The sequence below is a fragment of the Podarcis melisellensis genome, assembly GCF_964234715.1.
Source record: "Podarcis melisellensis genome assembly, chromosome: 10".
NCBI classification, from domain to species: domain Eukaryota; kingdom Metazoa; phylum Chordata; class Lepidosauria; order Squamata; family Lacertidae; genus Podarcis; species Podarcis melisellensis.
In genome coordinates this window covers 4,832,182-4,851,283 of record NC_138542.1, presented here as the reverse complement: position 1 = coordinate 4,851,283, position 19,102 = coordinate 4,832,182, and the positions used below count along the sequence as shown (strand labels likewise).

General features: G+C 43.5%; 1 protein-coding gene across 7 annotated transcripts in view; it reads left to right on the top strand.

The window, feature by feature from the left end:
* Positions 1 to 19,102, top strand: part of CD36 (CD36 molecule (CD36 blood group)) — a 74,994-nt gene that overhangs the window by 52,972 nt on the left and 2,920 nt on the right. For all 7 annotated transcript variants that reach the window (XM_081927768.1, XM_081927771.1, XM_081927766.1 and 4 more), the window contains 10 exons: positions 1,103 to 1,263; positions 3,344 to 3,488; positions 6,108 to 6,290; positions 7,117 to 7,208; positions 8,989 to 9,035; positions 12,590 to 12,659; positions 13,378 to 13,565; positions 14,869 to 14,987; positions 16,552 to 16,625; positions 17,889 to 17,943. In XM_081927768.1, the coding sequence (XP_081783894.1) occupies positions 1,103 to 1,263; positions 3,344 to 3,488; positions 6,108 to 6,290; positions 7,117 to 7,208; positions 8,989 to 9,035; positions 12,590 to 12,659; positions 13,378 to 13,565; positions 14,869 to 14,987; positions 16,552 to 16,625; positions 17,889 to 17,943 (1,134 nt within the window). The remainder of the gene's footprint in view (positions 1 to 1,102; positions 1,264 to 3,343; positions 3,489 to 6,107; positions 6,291 to 7,116; positions 7,209 to 8,988; positions 9,036 to 12,589; positions 12,660 to 13,377; positions 13,566 to 14,868; positions 14,988 to 16,551; positions 16,626 to 17,888; positions 17,944 to 19,102) is intronic.

The following is a 19,102-nucleotide window of genomic DNA, read 5'->3' as shown; positions in this document are numbered from 1 at the left end:
TCCTATCTCCACGCTTCAGTTGTCACTTGAGTAGTGAAGCCAAGAGGCAAGATGAGTATCACCAGTTATGTATTTACTATCACTTTAAAAATGCTAAGGCCAAAGCCTTGGGGGTTGTTTGTATTAGCCCTTCTGTCTGCACAGAAGAATCTGATCTGCTATTTTCTTCTCCTAATTTAGAAATTAGGTCTAATTAACTTTCAGGCAATGTTCTAAAGTCTACTTCGAAAATCGTGGATCTAACTTTTCACTTTCTTTTTTTCAAATGAGATTTTGTATCAATATCTGTACATTACTAGTTCAGAGTCTTCAGTAATTCTTATTATTCTCTTAACTTGCAGGATTATCCTGACAAAGTGTGTTTCTCTGATTTGGGAAAGACCAGTCCTAGAACAGCTATTTGTAATTGATGAGCACAATTTTAGGAAATGTTGAAGGAGAATCTTGCTATAACCACCACAACTCCTACTGCATGTCAAATAAGATACTTTTAAGGCCACTATTCCTTAAGGTAGTAGTTGAAATAGTTTGTTTTGACTTCACTAGAAGCTCCCCCCCCCTTTCTCCCCTTCTCACACCTACATATTGACCTGGAATAAAAAGGAACAGAGTTTAAATCTGCACTGATAAATGGAGTACTTAGTTAAAATGTTTCCTAAGATGTACAGTGGTACCTCAAGTTAAGTACTTAATTTGTTCCGGAGGTCCATTCTTAACCTGAAACTGTTCTTAACCTGAAGCACCACTTTAGCTAATGGGGCCTCCCGCTGCCACCGCACCGCCGGAGCACAATTTCTGTGCTCATCCTGAAGTTCTTAACCTGAAGCACTATTTCTGGCTTAGCAGAGCTTGTAACCTGAAGCGTATGTAACCTGAAGCGTATGTAACCTGAGGGACCACTGTATTAATCAATTATTAGTTTGAGCAATTATAATCTACTTTTATAACGTATTTCCCAATTCTTGTGTCTTTTTTTTAAAAAAGTAACTTTTTTTTACATCAGGTTGAAATGTATGAAGGTTCACACTACTGTATTAGCCTGATTGGAGGGAGCACAGCACACAACACTCATCCTTTTCTCCTTGTTCTTTTCTTCTTCCAGGAAACAGTCATTGAAAATGGTACAATTGCATATGAGAACTGGCTTGTACCCGGGAGTCCAGTCTACAGGCAATTTTGGTTCTTTGATGTGCAAAACCCAAAAGAAGTGATGGAAAATGGATCGCATCCAATACTCAAGCAGAAAGGGCCTTACACTTACAGGTAGGCAAGGTTTTTTGTCTTAAATGTGTGTCTCCTTCTGTTCTTTTTTGAGGGTGGGTTGGTGGGCAGACCTGATTATTCCAAATCTGCTGGTTCTAGTGTTGTGCCAAAAACCTCTTCTCCAATTACACAAAAGTCTTCTGTGAAAAATGAGTCACCCCCCCCACCCCTGTGTTTTTCCTAATACCGTATTTTTTTGCTCCATAAGATGCATTTTTCCTCCTAAAAAGTAAGGGGAAATGTGAGTGCATCTTATGGAGCAAATGGTGCTGTGCAGAGGTAGAGCTGCGCAGCACCCCTTCAGCAAAGCGGGAGGAGGAACGGAGCCCCTTCTGTTCCTCCTCCCGCTTGGCTGAAGGGGCGCTGTGCAGTTCTCCCTCTCTGCGCAGCGCCTTTCCTGCGAAGGAGAGGCACTGCGCAGAGAGGGAGAGCTGCGCAGTGCCCCTTCAGCAAAACGCCTCTGCTGGCTACTGCCTTAGCCACGTGCAGCCTCTTCAGGCAGGGGGAGTCTTCATCCTGCTACCCGGGAGAGGCTTGGCACGGCTGTCCCAGAAGCCAGAACAGCCAGAGGCTATCCCAGAAGCCAGATCCCTCTTGCTGTTCTGGCTTCTGGGATTCAGAATATTTTTTTCCTTGTTTTCCTCCTCCCAAAACTAGGTGCGCCTTATGGTCTGGTGCGTCTTATGGAGCGAAAAATACGGTAATCTTGCTGGGTTCAGGACTGAGTTTAGCCTGTCTTTGTGAGGTGGCTATCTTTCTATTAAACACTCATTCAGACTCCCAAGCAGCCTTCATTTCCTGATTTATTTATTTTTAATCTCCATGAGAGGAACTACTTTTTGTTGCCTTCCCTGAGCTTTAGTTGGGAAAACTGAGTTTGGCCACCAACCTCCGTTGCACTATTTTCATCTTTGTTTTGAAGGAGAACAAACCTTCATCTTCACTTTAAAAATAATAATAACAATAATAACGAAGCCCAGCAGTCAGGTGCACAGTAGCTGGCACCTCTGCCTTCCCCTGCTTCTGGGACAGACTGGCTGATGTCACTGGGGAGGTTGCAGGAAGTGCACGTGGGTGGGAAGACTGAACAGTTCAGGTCACTGAAGAGATGATTTGTAAAGTAAAACAAGTGTAGCACCCCTCAACCACCTCAGAAGAGCAAAAACCCTGCCCCCAACCTATGACTTAGAATAAAGAAAGGACTTCTTCCCGCAGCACATAAATTATGGACCCTCTTCCCCAGGAGGCAGTGATGGCCACCAACTTCGATGGCTTTGAAAGAGGATTATTCAAATTCCTGGAGGAGAGGACTATTGATGGCTACTAGCCAAGATGCCTGGGCTCTGCAGCAATGCTGTTGAATACCAGTTGCTGGAAACGACAGGAGGGGAGAGGGCTCTTGTGCTCATGTTCTGTTCCCTGGTATCCCACAGACACCTGGTTGGCTCCTGTGAGTGCAGAATGCTGGCCTAGATGAGCCACTGGCCTGATCCAGCAGACTCTTCTGCTCTTATGTAAATTTTTTGGGGGGAACTCTTCTGAAAGTATTGACTTGAGCTGGATTTATGCACAGATACATGTTCAGGATTACTATATAAAACTCATTATGAGGGCAAATTTAATGCGGCCTTAAATATGCATTGCTTGGCTTTATTTTCTCACTGCCTGCTGCTCTCCACTTGTAACAAAGGTTCTTTACCATAACGGGGTAAGAATAAAAATAAAGCATAGGAGCACTTTTTGGAGGTGATGTCTGTGTTGTCATAAGGTGGTATTCAACTAAGTTTAACTCAGAGCAGACTCATTGAAATTAACCAATAATCAATAATAAAAATAAGTCATGTTCATTACTTTCAGTGGGTCTATTCGGAGTAAAACTTAGTTGGATACCACCTATATATTTTTTGAACAAAGCACTGCGATGCAAACCTATACCCAAAGGAACCCTAAAGATGTTAAGAGTGTTTGGGTGGAGGGAATGCTCTGGCACTGGGAAGAAATGCTGATTCAGCTGGCTGGTGCTAAATCGGCATTCTTTCAATTCAGCTTTTGCCATTAAATTTCTTCTTTGATTTCTAAGGGTGCGCTATTTGCCGAAAGAAAACATCACTCAACATAACGACTCCACAGTGTCTTTCTACCAGCCAAATATTGCTCTCTTTCAGCCTGATCTCTCAGTTGGGCCAGAAAACGACACTTTCACAATAGTCAACCTTGCCGTTGTGGTATGTAAGCCAGGCAAATTACCTAATTATGTAATATTAAAACTTTCTCATCTTCAGATTACCTTTTTCTCACACATGCATCTTTCCAAATGCACAGGTTGAGTAATGAGGACAAAAGTTGTCCTCCAGCTACAAAATTAAATCAGTTTAGAAATAGTGTGGTTGTCTTTTTGTTTTCTTTTCCACCACAGAAAAGGCACTGTGTGGAGTTTGCGTGATTGTAGCCATACTCTGCTGCTTGAGCCTTCTTTGCCTTAGCCGCTGAGGATGGAGAACCTTTCGCAAATCCCTTGTCCAGCCTATACTTGGCTTCTATGACAAGGCTACTAACAATGGTGCCAATTAGTGCCAGAGTGAGGCATCTCCAGAGCCATCCAGCCCTACTGAGACTGGAGCTCTTAAGAAAAGCACATTGCCAAACCCCCTTGGGGCCTGATTTGTAGAACGATACACTGCATGTTTGCATCAATTTGAATTGTTTGTTTCTTTATACGGGAAGAGTGTTTCACCCCTCTTAAACCCTCTGATTGCACCACAGTAGCGCTAATTTCTTCCAGAGTTGACGATAAAACAGGTAGGGCTGGGAATAGCTTTCATTTTCCCAGATTAGAATTTGAGGTTAGAGATCTGGTGATGATCTTGATCGAATGAGACTACTTTTCTTTGTGAACTGATGTTAAAGCTGCATAGTTATTGATGATTAGGTGAATATAGTTATGTGAAGGGCTTGAAATTATCTCAGAAATCTTGAGCATCCCTGTAATAGGCCCCTCCCCTCTTCTCTCTCTTCTGAGGCTGAGAAAGTAGTACGTAGCTAAGTGTCGTAGGTAAGATTGGAGTGTCAACTGTGGTGCAGTTGCTCCATTGATTGGCTGTCTCTCCCTTCTCCAATATTTACCAGAAATATCCCTTCAGGAATTATAATACTCCATTCTATGTTTAGGGGCAGAAATGAAAGGTGTTGTGGGCTCTCCATTATAGTTGAGAGAGCCAGGACGGTGTGGGGGTTTCTGCATCAGATTAGGAGAGGGGAGACCAAGCCTGAAATCCGCACTCAGCTACTTGGTGGCCTTGGGCCAGTTGCCATTTCCCAGCCTCACCAATCTCTCAGGTTGTTGTGGGGACACAAGGGAGTGTGTGGGGAGAATTCTTGGAGGAAAGGTGGGATTTATGCACCTTTCCGCAGAGCTGTAGCTACAGGGGGCCTATCCCAGATGAAGCCTCCCAAGAAGCACCATTGAGGCTTCCAGCCAAACTGGGTCTTTGACCCAGGTGAAAATGAGCCTAGTTTTGACGCAGCCTTTCTGTTACAAATAGGTTTCATTGCATCTTGACTCTAGCAGCTTCCCCTTAAAGAATCCTGGAATTTGTAATTTTGTAAGGCCCTAAGAATATGCTCTTTACAGAAGCCAGGGTAAGTTTGCACCTGGCCTTGCAGTTGCCAAAATAGAAGTTTCCTCCTGGCCCTTCGTTGTCTGAATGATGAGCAGCTTTCATAATACAGTGGTACCTCAGGTTACATACGCTTCAGGTTACAGACTCCGCTAACCCAGAAATAGTGCTTCAGGTTCAGAGCTTTGCTTCAGGATAAGAACAGAAATCGGGCTCCGGTGGTGCGGTGGCAGCAGGAGGCCCCATTAGCTAAAGTGGTGCTTCAGGTTAAGAACAGTTTCAGGTTAAGAACGGACCTCCGGAACAAATTAAGTACTTAACCCGAGGTACCACTGTACAAACTGCGGGAGGCAGTGGAAGACAGAAATGCCTGGCATGCTGTGGTCCATGGGGTCACAAAGAGTCGGACACGACAAAACGACTAAACAACAACACCACCACCACTGTACAGCCTATAAATAAATTCTGTAGCAAATGGAAGAGAACTGTGAAGCTGTTGATCATGCGGCTCCACACTTAGAGCCTTAAACCTCAGTTTCCTCTTTCCTTCTCACCGAATAGATATCCCTAATGTAGATATCCACCATATTCTGTCATACTTATTAGATTCATTGTAGAATCAGAAGTTGGAAGGAAAATCCAGACATATTTTTTCCCCTAGAAGACTAGGGCAGGTTTCTACTTCTTTTTGTACATGGTGGGCTTTTAAAACATTGGGGAATGCTTCAAGATTTCCTTCCAAAATGAAATACAGCAGACAGTGCACCAAAACTTGAACCATGTCACTGCTCTGATTCCAATCAACCACAATGCTTATCACTAATGTTCAAAAGTTTTCATTGCCTGGTCTCTGGCTGGGTTATTGCAGCCTCCCCCCCCCCAAAAAAAGAGGGGAGGCATTTTGGTCGCAACCTGAATGCAAGTAGGTTAGTCAGAGGGAATGCAGTGGTACCTCGGGATGCGAACGGGATCCGTTCCGGAGCCCCGTTTGCATCCAGAAGCAAACGTAACTAGCAATGGCACATCTGCGCAAGCACGGGTTGTGATTCGCTGCTTCTGCGCATGCGCGTGACATCATTTTGAGCATCTACGCATGCATGAGCGACGAAATGCAGAAATAGCATGCTCCATTACTTCCGGGTTGCCACAGAGCGCAACTGGAACGCGCTCAACATGAAGCATATTCAACCCGAGGGATGACTGTATATGTGTTTGTGTTTGTCTCAGGCCGCACCTGCTTTGTATCAAAGTGGCTTCATACAAGCATTGTTGGACATTTGGGTGAAGTCATCGAAGTCCCACTTCCTTCAAAACAGAACTGTGAAAGAAATACTCTGGGGCTATGAAGATCCTTTCTTGAAGAAAATTCCACTTCCAGGAGTTGAAAGGGTTGTTGGCGTATTCCTTCCTGTACGTATGTGTCCCAAAAGGGAAATAAACCACTTGTCTTGGTGCTGGGGGAGAATGGAAAGGCCCTTAGAAATCAGATCTTACAACCAGGCTGGGGAAAAGGAGAGGGTAGGGTCGAAGAAGGTGAGGGGAGTGTGAAACAACTCCGCTGTGTCTTCCTTGGCTGAGCTTGCTGTTTCTCAGCCTTAAAGTAGCAAACCTGCTCCTTAGGGCCTTGTTCCACCATTGCTGGGAGCAGCGGCAAAGATTGTCTTTCCACAGACCACCATGTTGCCTCAGTCCACCCCCGCTGGACTAAACAGTGATCATGTACCCAGTCTGGCCTCTCCAGACCACACTTCCCATCAGCCTCGGCCAGCATGTTGGGAGTTGTAGTCTGGCACCATCTAAAGTCCACCCCACTGGCTAATTCTGATGCAAAATGAGCAGGTGGTCTCGTTCCATTAGTGCCCACCCTTGAGAAATGAATGGAGTGATTTTCATTTCTGTGTCATCCTGTTGACTGAGGCTTTAAATTGAACATGAGTATTTCAGTATCTTACTTTGGGTTATTTTTAAAAGATGCAAATTCTTGGTGGTGTCTAACCCATCTTAAATAGATATATTGCTGATAGATCTACTTTTCTTGCCTTCAGTTTTGGCAAATCCATGCTTTAGAATGGTATGTCTGCATGCAAAAATGTGTAAGAGAAATAAATTGATTGATAAGAAGCATGAAATGAGGAATGGTGTACATTTATTTGAAGATAGAAAAGAACCCTGGGATTTACATTCATTATCAAACCCATTTGTACTGAAAATTGTGCATTTTCTCTCCTCTCTCAAGTATAATGAGACACTGGACGGCCTTTATAGAATCCACAATGGGAAAAATGACACAAGCAAGACGGCACTCATCGAGACTTATAAAGACAAAACGTAATGTATATCTGAAAAATGTGCATAGATTTTTTTTTCAATGGTTTGTAAAAGATCCAGAAATCATGTACTTTGGATCCTTTCTTACTTTGCTGTTGCTGACCTCCGTGTCTCTGCACGCTTTTACAGCCACCTGTTAGAAAATTCAGGATAGAATAAAGGACTTTCTCACACAGCACATGGTTGAAATATGGAATTTCCTCCCCCTGGAGGCAGTGATGGCCACCAATTTGGGTGGCTTTGAAAGAGGATTGGACATTGGGGATAAAGCTATGTCCTGCCTCGACTGTTGGGGGCAGGATGCTTCTGAGTGGCCCTTGCGGGGAGGGTGCTGTTGTGCCCCAGGTCCTTCTTTCAGGCTTCCCGTGGGCACCTGGTTGGGAGAACAGGATGCTGACCTTTGGCCAGATCCAGCAGGTTCTTCTCAGATTGTTATTTCAGTGCAGAAAGATGGAACACAGGAGATTGCTAGGCTTGAAACTACTCTATTGCAGAGATGTGTTTGACAACACTTGTTCGGGATAAATATATTCTGTTGGCTTTATGAGCAGATACAGGGCCAAGATGATGGTCATTGGGTCCATATGCCTCCCTGCCTTGAAGCTATGGAGGAGAATGAAACTTGCCACCACCAAGGTTCTGGTGCAAAAATTAACTTTAAGGGGATCACTTCTTCTCAGCATAGGCTACCTCACAAGATGGTTTTAAATATAAAATCAAATGTCCTATGTACGCCTTCCTGAGTTCTTTTTTGGGAGGGAGGGATACAGATGAGATTTTAATTTTAATTTTGTGGATCAACAGCACACTAAAGCCAAGCCTTGATTTTTACACTAGTATTCTTGACAGAGGTGAGTTTTGTAGACCTTCAAAGCCATTCCTACCTTTGGCTCATAGAAGCAGATCTTTCAAATGCAATGTGTATATATAGCAATGCTTCACCTAGCACAGCACCCACCCTTCTCATGCACTGGTTTGGGCAGTTCTGTTTTGTTAAATGTTTCGCTTAGGCTGGTTTCACAGGTCTTGAAAGAGCAAGTAGTGTAGAGGGCAATGGGGAAATAATCGCCTTGAAGTGGCTTCCCTCACTAACAAGTAAGATGTAAACCCAGCCTCCAAATGATAAGGCTCTGGCAGTCAGGATGCAGATGTACCTTCTTGCGAGTAGGCCATAGAGTCCTAGAACTGTAGAGTTGGAAGGTACCACGGGGACCATCAGGTCCAACCCCCTGCAATAATAAATTATATTATATATATTTAGGGAAGCTTTTAACACTTAATAGACTATTGTATTTTAATACAGTATTCTGTTGGATGCCACCCAGAGTGGCTGGGGAAACCCAGCCAGATGGGCGGGGTATAAATAATAAATTATATTATATATATTATTTTATATGCAGAAATCTTTTGTCCAATGTGGGGCTCAAACCCACGACCCTGAGATTAAGCATCTCATGCTCTACTGCCTGAGCTCTCCAACATGCACGGCTCCTTTCCATTTAGCTGTGCCTGAGGCGTGACACAGGTTGTCCATGCTTGACATGGCTGACACCTGCCAGTGTAAGCCAGGCTTGTGAATCCTGTAGCAGCCCTAGACTCTGGGTTAGGAAACTGCATAATTGGATCCGGCCTTGGATTGCGTCAGAGAATCCTTCTAGAAAGAAAACACTGTGCCATGAATCAAACTCCTATATTAATATAGAAAAATGTATAGCAAAATGGATCTTTCTTTGAAGTTCTGTCACCTGACCTGTATCATCCCACTTTTTTCCTTTTATAGCACCCTTTCATACTGGGCCGGAGGTTGTGCTATGATCAACGGCACAGGTAAGTAAGTGTGGGTGGGTGTAAACTACTGATATTTAGGACCAATTTCTTACTAAAAACCTTGAGCCAGAGGGATAAGAGCACAAGTGTTCTGCATTGTCAGTACACTTAATGGTTCTTCGATATGGGTCTGTCCCAGGTTGCCACCAAGCACATTCCTACATGTCATGTACCTTGCAAAGAAAGACTCTGTCCTGCAAATGCATTGTCATATCCATGGGGTTATTTGTGGGGCTGCACTGCGGATCTCTGTAGATAGAAGGCGGAACAGCAGATCTGCCTGTTCCTACAGTGCTGTGCATGACAAACTGATGCTCCACACCCTGAAGAGGTTTGCTTGAAAATAAGGCCATGGGGGGGGGGGCAGACACAGGAGCGCTCTTCTACAACTTTGGATTTAGAGGCACAAAAAATAGTGCTGGTAGGGCCTTCCCCTGGTGACCAATTCGAGTGCATTGATGAGCACAGAAAACAAGCAACTGTATGAGAAGGGTTTTTTAATTTGTATTCTGCACTGCTGTTTGCATTGTGTTTTTGGTGGAAACTACACACACATAAAAAATGCTGTGAAAATGTTTTATTTTAAGACATTTTAAAAATACATTGAATCTTGCACAGCTCACTGTTGCCCTCTAGTGTCACATTGGTATATTGTACATTACAGCACCTTTAAAATGTTTTATTTGCAGCTGTGTAGCTGAGTCCCTAATGTGCTGTGTCCTGCCCTGAGACCCTCTGGTGCAGGGCAAGTAGGAAAAATATAACAAATAATATTAAGTAGTACACAAAGCCTGGGGTGAAAGCTTTGAAAGGTCTTCTTGGGCAGGAGCCACTCTGCCAAGAGAATCATTACTTTGCTTGAGCTTGTCTCTTCCTCCCTGTTTTGGCTGCTGCTGTTCTCCTATTACGTGCAGAAATGCACAGCGAACACAGGAGGTTGGTGACGTTTGTACCTGAGATGCCTGGTGATGCCTCTTATCCCACATGCCTCACCTCTAGGATGTCTTCTTGGCGGGGGAGAGGGATAGAGAAAAATGGAGCAACAAGACAACTAAGCTAAAAGCGGACAAGTGCCAATAAACAAACTTTGTGAGATTTTATTGCAGCAACATCTCCTGGGAGCTCCTGTGTGCTGTGTTTGTCCTTCAGCCAGATGCACTGTGTTCCCTGCAGGCCATGGAAGCCAGATGCACTGTGTTCCCTGCAGGCCATGGAAGCCTGTGGGAATTGAAGGAGTGTGTGTTTGTTATTAGTCATGGGGCTGGCAGCTATAGCTCTACTGTGAAATCACAGAGAATATTCAGATTTAGATGTGATCAAAAAAGCTGGTGCTACCTCTGCAGCTCATTTATTTCAACAATCACAAACAGGAGCACTACTTACCCTTGGAATTGGTTCAGAGTACTTCTGACCTAGAGAATGGTAATTGTTCTTACTGTGGGCACCAATTATGAGTTGTTAATGCTCCAGTCAAACAAGTACCCACAAGTCTAGTTCAATGAGGTAGTAAAGTCCCATTCACTTATAGGAATGAGTCATCTAGGAATGCTTATGAAATTTCTACTTGGCTGAACTCCACCTATTTGGGGTTTCTAAATTACCCAGCCTTAGTTCTTGGATTGGCACCAATAAATTAACCTAGCATTATCAGGTGACATCAGTTTTCTTATTCTACTGTAGATTGTTTTCCTGTAGGTGCATGTTGGGTCATGATAGCCTTTCCTCCAATTTTGTCGGTGTACATTTGATTTCCCTCCTCTATTTTCAAGCCACTAAATCGCATGACTGAAAACGCTTGCAGATATGAGCAATTGCTGTCGCTCTCCCTATATCCTACAATAAGGGTGGCTTTGGGTGTTAAGAAGGTAGCACAGTCCCTTCTGTCATTCTGCATAGTGTTACCATTTGAAATTGGTAGCTGTGCTTAGTGAATAATTCCCAAGCACTCTTAACTTGCTCTTCTTAAACACACACCAGGAGGTTGCGAGTTCTCTTACCACAGGTCTTTTTAGTTCCTATCCTGTGACTATTTAAGTGCAGGCCCAGGCCGCACACTTTCCCCTCAAATAAAATGCCAGTAAAAGACACAAGAGTTGAAGTCAGGCCACAATTGTATTGACTACAGATCAAGAGACTTGGGATAGGCAATGGGTAACCATTTATTTCCGACTTGCCTGCCAGAAATGACATCAGAGTCAACCCAATAGTGGGAATTCCTATGACTTACATCAAACAGAGGGGTCCCCACAAGGATCGCTGCTGAGGCCCAAAGACCCTGTCAGGGCATATGGACAGAAGCAACTCCTTCACTGATCCCTTTAATGGGATACCCTATTTTTTTGGGGGGGGGAGTGAGGGTACAACCCCTCCTCCAACCAGGACTAAGGTTACCCAGTGCCTAAACCACCAAAGTTGTGATGATTGCTATGAGGTAGGCAAAACCTCCAGGCCAATTCGCCTGATAGACAAATTCCTACCTGGCCCCGCTAATATGGCGACCGCACCACCCATAGCAAGGCCAATTCATTAAGTGAAATACGAAATTAATGGAGTGGGTGGGTGGGTTGATCTGTCACAGAAGAGCTGGGTGGCGGGGGCTGTTTAAATCCCCTGAGAGAGGACCTGAGGGAAGTCTGATTGTTCCTTCAGGCCCTCAGGATTTGCAGACCAAAGACAACATATTTGTCACCATTTTGTCATTTGGAATTTTGAACAATAGCTCAGTGCCATACGCAAAAGCAGGCTGGTCAGCATTTTAAGCAGTAAGCGCTGCAGTTTTGCTGGGATATTTAAACAAGAGGTAGTCATGGTAACCTTCAGATGTTGTGGATCACAACCTCCATCATCCCCAGCCAGCATGGCCAATAGCCAGGGATGATGGGAGTTGTGGTCTACAATATCTGGAGAGCACAAACCCATTTAAATTATGAAAAAGATCCTACCTATGTGGACAGAATGTATCTCGCCTACTTTTTATGATCCATGTCTCCAGTCATTGGATGTATCACCTCCTGCCGCCCCTCCAAGGCAGTGAAGTAGAAAAATAAGAAAATATCTGTCACCCCTAATCATTACAATAACATGCGAACTGGTCTGTTCATTATCCTGCTTCCCTGATATCTGGGATAGCTGAGAGGTGGAATCAGCCTCACTTGCTAGTCAACAAGATGTGGGTGGTGTTTGTTTAAATCCAAGGAATGGTTTCTTCTTTGCCATGGACTCTGTGTAACCTTAGATGACTTTCTGTATCTTGGCTTCAGGTCAGCCAATGGGTGGTTTCCAAATTAACTCCGACAATATTTTTAAAAGTACCATTAAAAAGCTTCAGATCTTGCACTCTAATGTTAAAAGCCTTGGGAAGATGTCAGATGTATGTTTTTCTTGCCTTCCTCTGAAACGTCTGTCTGCAGTGTCTCTCAATCCAGTTGTGAAAATGGCCAGATGAGATAGATGAACACAAGTGAACTGGCAGCTGAGTTTTGCACTTACGTGTGTGTTGTGCAAACCTGAGCGCAAGCTGGGAATTTATATGATATTTCTCATTTTATTTGCAGATGGGGCTTCCTTCCCCCCCTTTGTCCAAAAGACTGCAAGACTTGACTTATTTTCTTCTGATATTTGCAGGTAAAGACCATCATAAAGTCCTTTTCTATGCTTGAGTTAGGAAGGATATAATGATTAAAAGTTTGCTTTTGTTTTTTATATAAAAAAATCTGGCTTATAGTCAGCTTGGGGTAACACTGAAGAGAACCAACATTGATCTGGCAAAGCTTCTGCATTGTTTAGGCCGAATTTGGGCATCATATGAGAGATCAATGACCAAATTCTTCCACACTTTTTAAAGTTAAAGGCAGGCACAGAATGCCCCAAATCACACAACTACAGTGCTATTTGCCAATAGAAACCGTCCCCCAAAGTTACTATTTACCCATATGGAAAACTAGTGTGTTAACTCCTCTGGTGCCATTCTTTTCACCAGTTATTTTTTATAGCAGCCCATCAAATTTTTGGTCCCACTGTATCAAAAACTGCTGTGAAGCAATATTTCTTCAGGCCTTCCCAGGAGGAAAATCATCCATAAGGGTTGCAAATTTAAATTAGCTCTTCAAATGTGTTTAGGCTTGTTTTGGTCAGCTCATGCGTTTGGAGAGGTGTTGAAAACACACTGAAAGTAATGGGCAGGTTGAAATCTCTGGCTCGTATTTTAATTTTGCAGATAGCCACCAAATGTATGGGAAGTATATGGATAGCAGATTAGGATAATAGAAATTATGAAATTACAGGTGCCTGTATGTTTGCTCCTAAATTAAGATGCTACCTCCCTGTCCCTTTTCATATCCAGATCCATCTACAGCAACTTTGACAGTGAACAGACTGTGAAGGACATCCCACTCTATCGCTTCATCGTTCCTCCAGGTGCTTTTGCATCTCCTCTTGTCAATCCTGACAACATCTGCTTCTGCACAGAGAAAGAGATATCCCAGAATTGCACATTAGCTGGGGCACTGGACATCAGTTCTTGCAAACAAGGTATCTGCCTGCAATTTGAGATGAGCAAGCTACTGGAGTGGTTAATATAAAGATTTGGAGCTCTGGACAATATGAACTTGGGAAGTGGTGCTGCCATAGGCTGTGCCCTCTACTGTCCAACTAACAGCTCTTTGGTGAGAACGGAGGCACCAGGGGCAAGGCTCTGTATTGGGTCCAAATTATGTTACTTGCACTGAGTTCTCACTGATTTCATTGGAGCTTAAGTCATGTCTTACGTTGTCCCATTAGATTCAAAAGGGAACCAACAGCCCTTTCTCTATAGCAATACTGCTAAAATGGAGTTGATCTATTAAGAGTAAATCTATTAAGGGCTGCATCTGAACTCACTTGCGAGGGCACGTTGTGACTGAGGCTTTATAATGTAAAGCTGAGTAAAATTCAACAATGGGGTAAATTGAAAAAAGAGAACTGAAACACTTGTGAGAGTTTTGTTTTTATCTTTTAAAATGCAACAGATCTTATTCACTGTACACAAACTTTTAATACTTCAAATGTACACACATTCAAACATCTACATATAGGTGTTTGGATGTGTACACGGAGCAGAATTCCACATTGTAAAAGTTTTGCTTGCATATACAACAACCTGTACAACATTACTCATAAGAATTGCAGGTGTGCCTGGACTCCCACTGGAGAAAGGGTGAGATGAAAATGAAATAATTTGCAAAGTCTTTCTTTTTTTGATGTTAAGCCATGTTAGTATCCTGAGCTATACTGGCACTACACATTCAAAACTTATATCTGATCGTGTGGTGGGGGCAAAACAGACCTGAATTGTGGTTGCATGTCAAAGGTTTATTAGCTGTGGTTGCATCATTTTTTTACAGTATAAATTAATGTACATCTAAATTGCCACTGTTACACAATGCAATGTCTTGTGCAATTTAAGTAGAGATGTCATTATACTTGCCTCAAATGTTAGCACTGTGAGTCCAAAATCCTTTTCCAACTCAGTTTTAAAAAATGAGAATAACTAAAGAACTTCTGCCTTTTCTTTCCTCACAACCTGCATACTTTTGATCCCCCTCCATCTCTTACCCAATTAAGCTGACCACTGGTGGCACTCTGGCAGCTGCAAGCATGAAGAAAATGGCCTTCAATTCCATTCTGAGCCCCTGGCATGTTGCTGCATAGGGTCTGTTTGGTGGCGGCCCCTGGAACAGATGTAGTTTTCCCCATATAGGCTGCGTAGCATGGTTTTTAGCATGCTAGGTGCTAGAAAGAGAAGGGCTTACTGCCGTGGGATTGTACTGATGTTTTTTCTCCTCTTCCTCCTCAGGAAAACCTGTATATGTTACACTCCCCCACTTCCTCTATGCAAGTGAAGAAATTGCTCAAGGCGTTGAAGGCTTGCACCCAAATCCACCTGAGCATATGACCTTTTTGGATGTAGAGCCAGTAAGGAATCACACTGTACCCTTTCGCTTTCTCCCCCTCCCTAAGTGCCTCAGGTCTGTCATTTAGAGAAACTAGGATTTGGCTTGCAGTAGAGCTCAGACTGATATCCTTTACATGCATAACTTAAACATAACTTAAATGTTTCCCCACAAAGGGGGTGAGGTGGGATCTCAGCATCTTCTATCTTGTCACACAGGATCTTGGCACCAGCGCTCTGGTGCAGTAGCAGCCTGTAACTTATGGATACTGCATGTGATCTTGGGATTAACTTTTGGGGTTTGTGAAAGAGGGGCCTGAGTGTTTGCCACGGGAAAAGCGCCCTGAGGGACCTGTTGTTGCCAGATGTTTCTACAGCTGGGCAGGGCCTGTTTGCTTCAGCCATGTGAGACGAAGGAGAATTGTTCTCCACTCTTGGCAGTGGCCTCCCCTGCCCCATTTCTTGATATCAAAGAACATAGGAACCTGCTTTAGACCAAGTGAGACATCTAGCTCAGTCCTGACCACGCCGACTGTGCAGCTCTCCATGTTTTCAGGTGCGGAATATTTCGAGCTCTAACTGGCAGTGCCAGAGATTGGACGTGCACACAATGTCCTTCCCATATTGGACAAAAGCCTGAGACAAATCTTAAAGGGAAATGTCTTAAAATTGGCTTCCATCACTTTAGGGCCGAATTTTGCACTGTGGGCTCATGCACACCTCCTCTTGTGTGGGGCGGGCAAGCCCATGTCCTGCAAGCCAGACCAGGCATGGCAACCCTCCTCCCTATCACAGCACTTCCAGGCCAGCAATGCAGATGGGATGGGGGATTCACTGCCTGTGTTGCCCCACCCAGCACTGCACAGGGGCATGGGGGATGGGGGGAGCAAGTGAGTGCAGGTTTGGGGGCATTTAGCCCTGGGAGGTTTGAATATAACCCTCAGGTCAAACAAGGACCTAGCTACTCTGATGTAACTCATGTGGAATCATGATAAATAGCCTCTGTTCAAGGTGTTGCCGCTAGGAATTCACTCTTCCCAAAAGAAAAAGTGGACTGAAACACAGCCCTCCTTCAAAATTCTTCATAGCTCTTCTCCAGATTTTTGCAATGCAGTTCTCTCGCCAAGTATTGTCGACAGAAATGCATATGCGACAATTAAGTCTACGTATCAATGCATATATTGCCAAAAACATCTTCAGGACGCATTATAGTTGAGGAAATTGCATACAGACATGTAGATTAGGATAAATTTGCACATAAATGCTGACAAACATTCATGAGAGTTTCAAAATGCTGTGGAAATGTGAAAAACCAGACCTAAGATTGGGAAAATGAGCAACTAGGGAAATCTGAAATTGCAGTGGTGCTGTGATTGCCAATGTCTAGTTGCAGCTAAAGATAAATCGTGTAACTTTGGCCATTTCCTGTTCAGCTGCTCTTATAATAGGAAATGCTCTAATTTTGGATCCAAATAAAAACATGTTACTGTATTTTAATGCTGCTAATTACTAGTGTCGCCGCCCCCCCCCCCCCCGCGGCATCAATTGTTCATGGCACTTCATATTTATTTGTGTTGTGTTTTTTAGACCACAGGGTTTACACTGCAGTTTGCCAAAAGACTGCAGATCAATTTGTTGGTGAGGCCTACTACAAAAATTACGTAAGTTGCTGTTTTAATTGAATTAGAAAGTACTGCATGTGCTTCTCTGTAAATTCTCAGTCTTGGGTTTGTAAGTCCCTCTGCATTCTTGAACCTAGTCATTTTCAGGGTTGGACACTTTGTTCCTCAACATGTTATGGATACAGTAGAAATTATCACTCATTGTATGTCTGGACAGTTAATTCGAATATGTAGTGTGACATAACTGGACCCAACTCTATCCCAGGTCCCCTGCAATCTAACGTGGAGTTTAGATGACAAGGAAAAAGACAGAAGTTCCTTTCTGAAGAATACACAGTATTCAAGTCAATATATAGGAATGGAGAGAAATCAGATACAGTTTTCAGTTAAAGCCAGACTTGCTGAAGTTGCACTTTCTGAAGCAATGCACAAACCAAAGCACGTCCATCCTGTGAAGGCAGCAGGGGCTGATGGGAGTTGGAGTCCAGCAACATCTGAAGGGCACCCAATTGGCTCCTGCTGCTTTAGGTTTTCTGCTGAAGATGAAACTTCAGAAAGAACTTCTATTCCTGCTTAATGCAACTTAATTTTGACGAAAACCAAAGGAAAAGCATCACATGTGCTCTGGACACCTGTAGCTTCCCACCAGACATGCTGAAGTGAAATTTTGGGAGAATCTTTATTTAGGTTTTAACTTGGTGAAAAATGTGAGGAAATTTGTGACAAGTCATATAGTTCTTTTCTTCCATGCTACCTTGAAGAATATTCAGGTCTAGCCTTAGGACAGCACACAATAGTGACAATATTGTCTAAAATGCAATAGGAAATACAGATCATTCTCTTTAGCTGCCCATACTGGGCTGGTTCCAATGATCATAGCTATATATGTATGCAAATAATTTAATAATTTGGTTTATTAGAGAGATGAATGAGTCTTTTGCCTGGTCACAGGACCTTTGCTCCTCCCTTCGCAGCACAATCAATCAAACCAAGAAAGCTCTGGAACCTTAGCCTTCTCTTCTGTCCAAAGCAGGGAACTATGGTTACCAGCCTCAGACACTAAGGTTAGAGTTTTTACGGTTTGATGGCTCACACTGTGAAAAGGGTATGTGTGTGGGCTTTTAATTATTATTAAGGACTGCTTCATAAGATGTGATCATCTGAACATATCAGGATATAGGTAGTTCTTTTTAGGTTTATTCCTGTTGAACATGCAAAAACTGCTGCATAAATGCTATTCTGACTTATGGATCTTTGCCCAATTTTTTCATTCTAATTATATTTTCATATGTTTTATTGCAGCGCCCTAAAACAGGTCAAGGTGCCATTTCTCTTTCCTATTTTGTGGCTGAATGAGGTAAATTCTGTTTGTTGTTGTTCTCTGTTGCTCTTCATTAGTTATATAAGTACTGTTGTATTCCTACCCCTTTAAAAATGTTGGTCAAGATTTGAAGACTTTCTTTCTATCACAGTTAATCTATATATTATGCTTGTCCTACTTCTTTAGTGTTGATGAGTTCCATGGGTGCAGCAGTGGTGGAATTTAGTTTTTAATATTGGAGGTTATTTGCAGCTGAGGCACTGGCGACAGCAAATCCACCTGCTCCCCATCAGATCTCCAAAGGAGCAGCAGCTGCTCCCAAAGACACTCTCCTGTGTTTCTCTCTGAGGCCTCACTCAGAGTAAAGCCTCTTCCCAAAATTCTTTCTACAGTGTTTTCTGCTTAAACTTGCTTGCAATATGGCTGGATATATGGAAAAATAAGTCTGAGTCATCATCTTCAAGTGTCGCTTTGGACCATTTTTCTGTTGCTTCCCACATGGAAGGTGTGCCTTGCAAACTTCACTGCATGAGAAATGCCTAAAGCAGGCATGGCCAAACATGGCCCTCCAGGTGTTTTGGGACTACAGCTCCCATCATCCCTAGCTAACAAGACCAGTGGTCAGGGATGATGGGAATTCTTGCCCCAAAACACCTGGAGGGCCAAGTTTGGCCATGCCTGGCCTGAAGTTATCCTGGCTCCATTAACCCTCTCCAATCCAACCTGTCGTATCCCAATACCATTGGGTGAACTGAAGTGGCACAATCTTGGATGGTGTCCCTTCCCTTCAGGGGCTCATCTTTTCTGAATGCTTTGTGTTGTAAACCAGCTGCCCTATTAGAGTTGTTTACTACAGCCTTCTCCTCTGTGTTTGGCTTCCCCAGCTGTCTTCTCTGTCTGTCTTCTCTATCTGGTCCCCTTCAGAAATTGCTGGATGACATGATCCTTAACCCTTGGCCATACTAGCTGGAAGTCCCAAGAGCACCTGAAGGCCAGCGCTGCTGTAGAGCACCTGGGTTCCCAGGGTGTGGCCTTGAGACCATCACTTTGTTGACTAAGCAGGTGGGAGTCTGGGTCGTTGCCCAGATGAGAGGCCTCCTGGAAACCCAAAGGAATAACTTCAATTGAGAAGATAGATAAATGTGACATTTATCTTGCATTGCACTATGTGCAGCATGTGCTGGTAAAACATTTT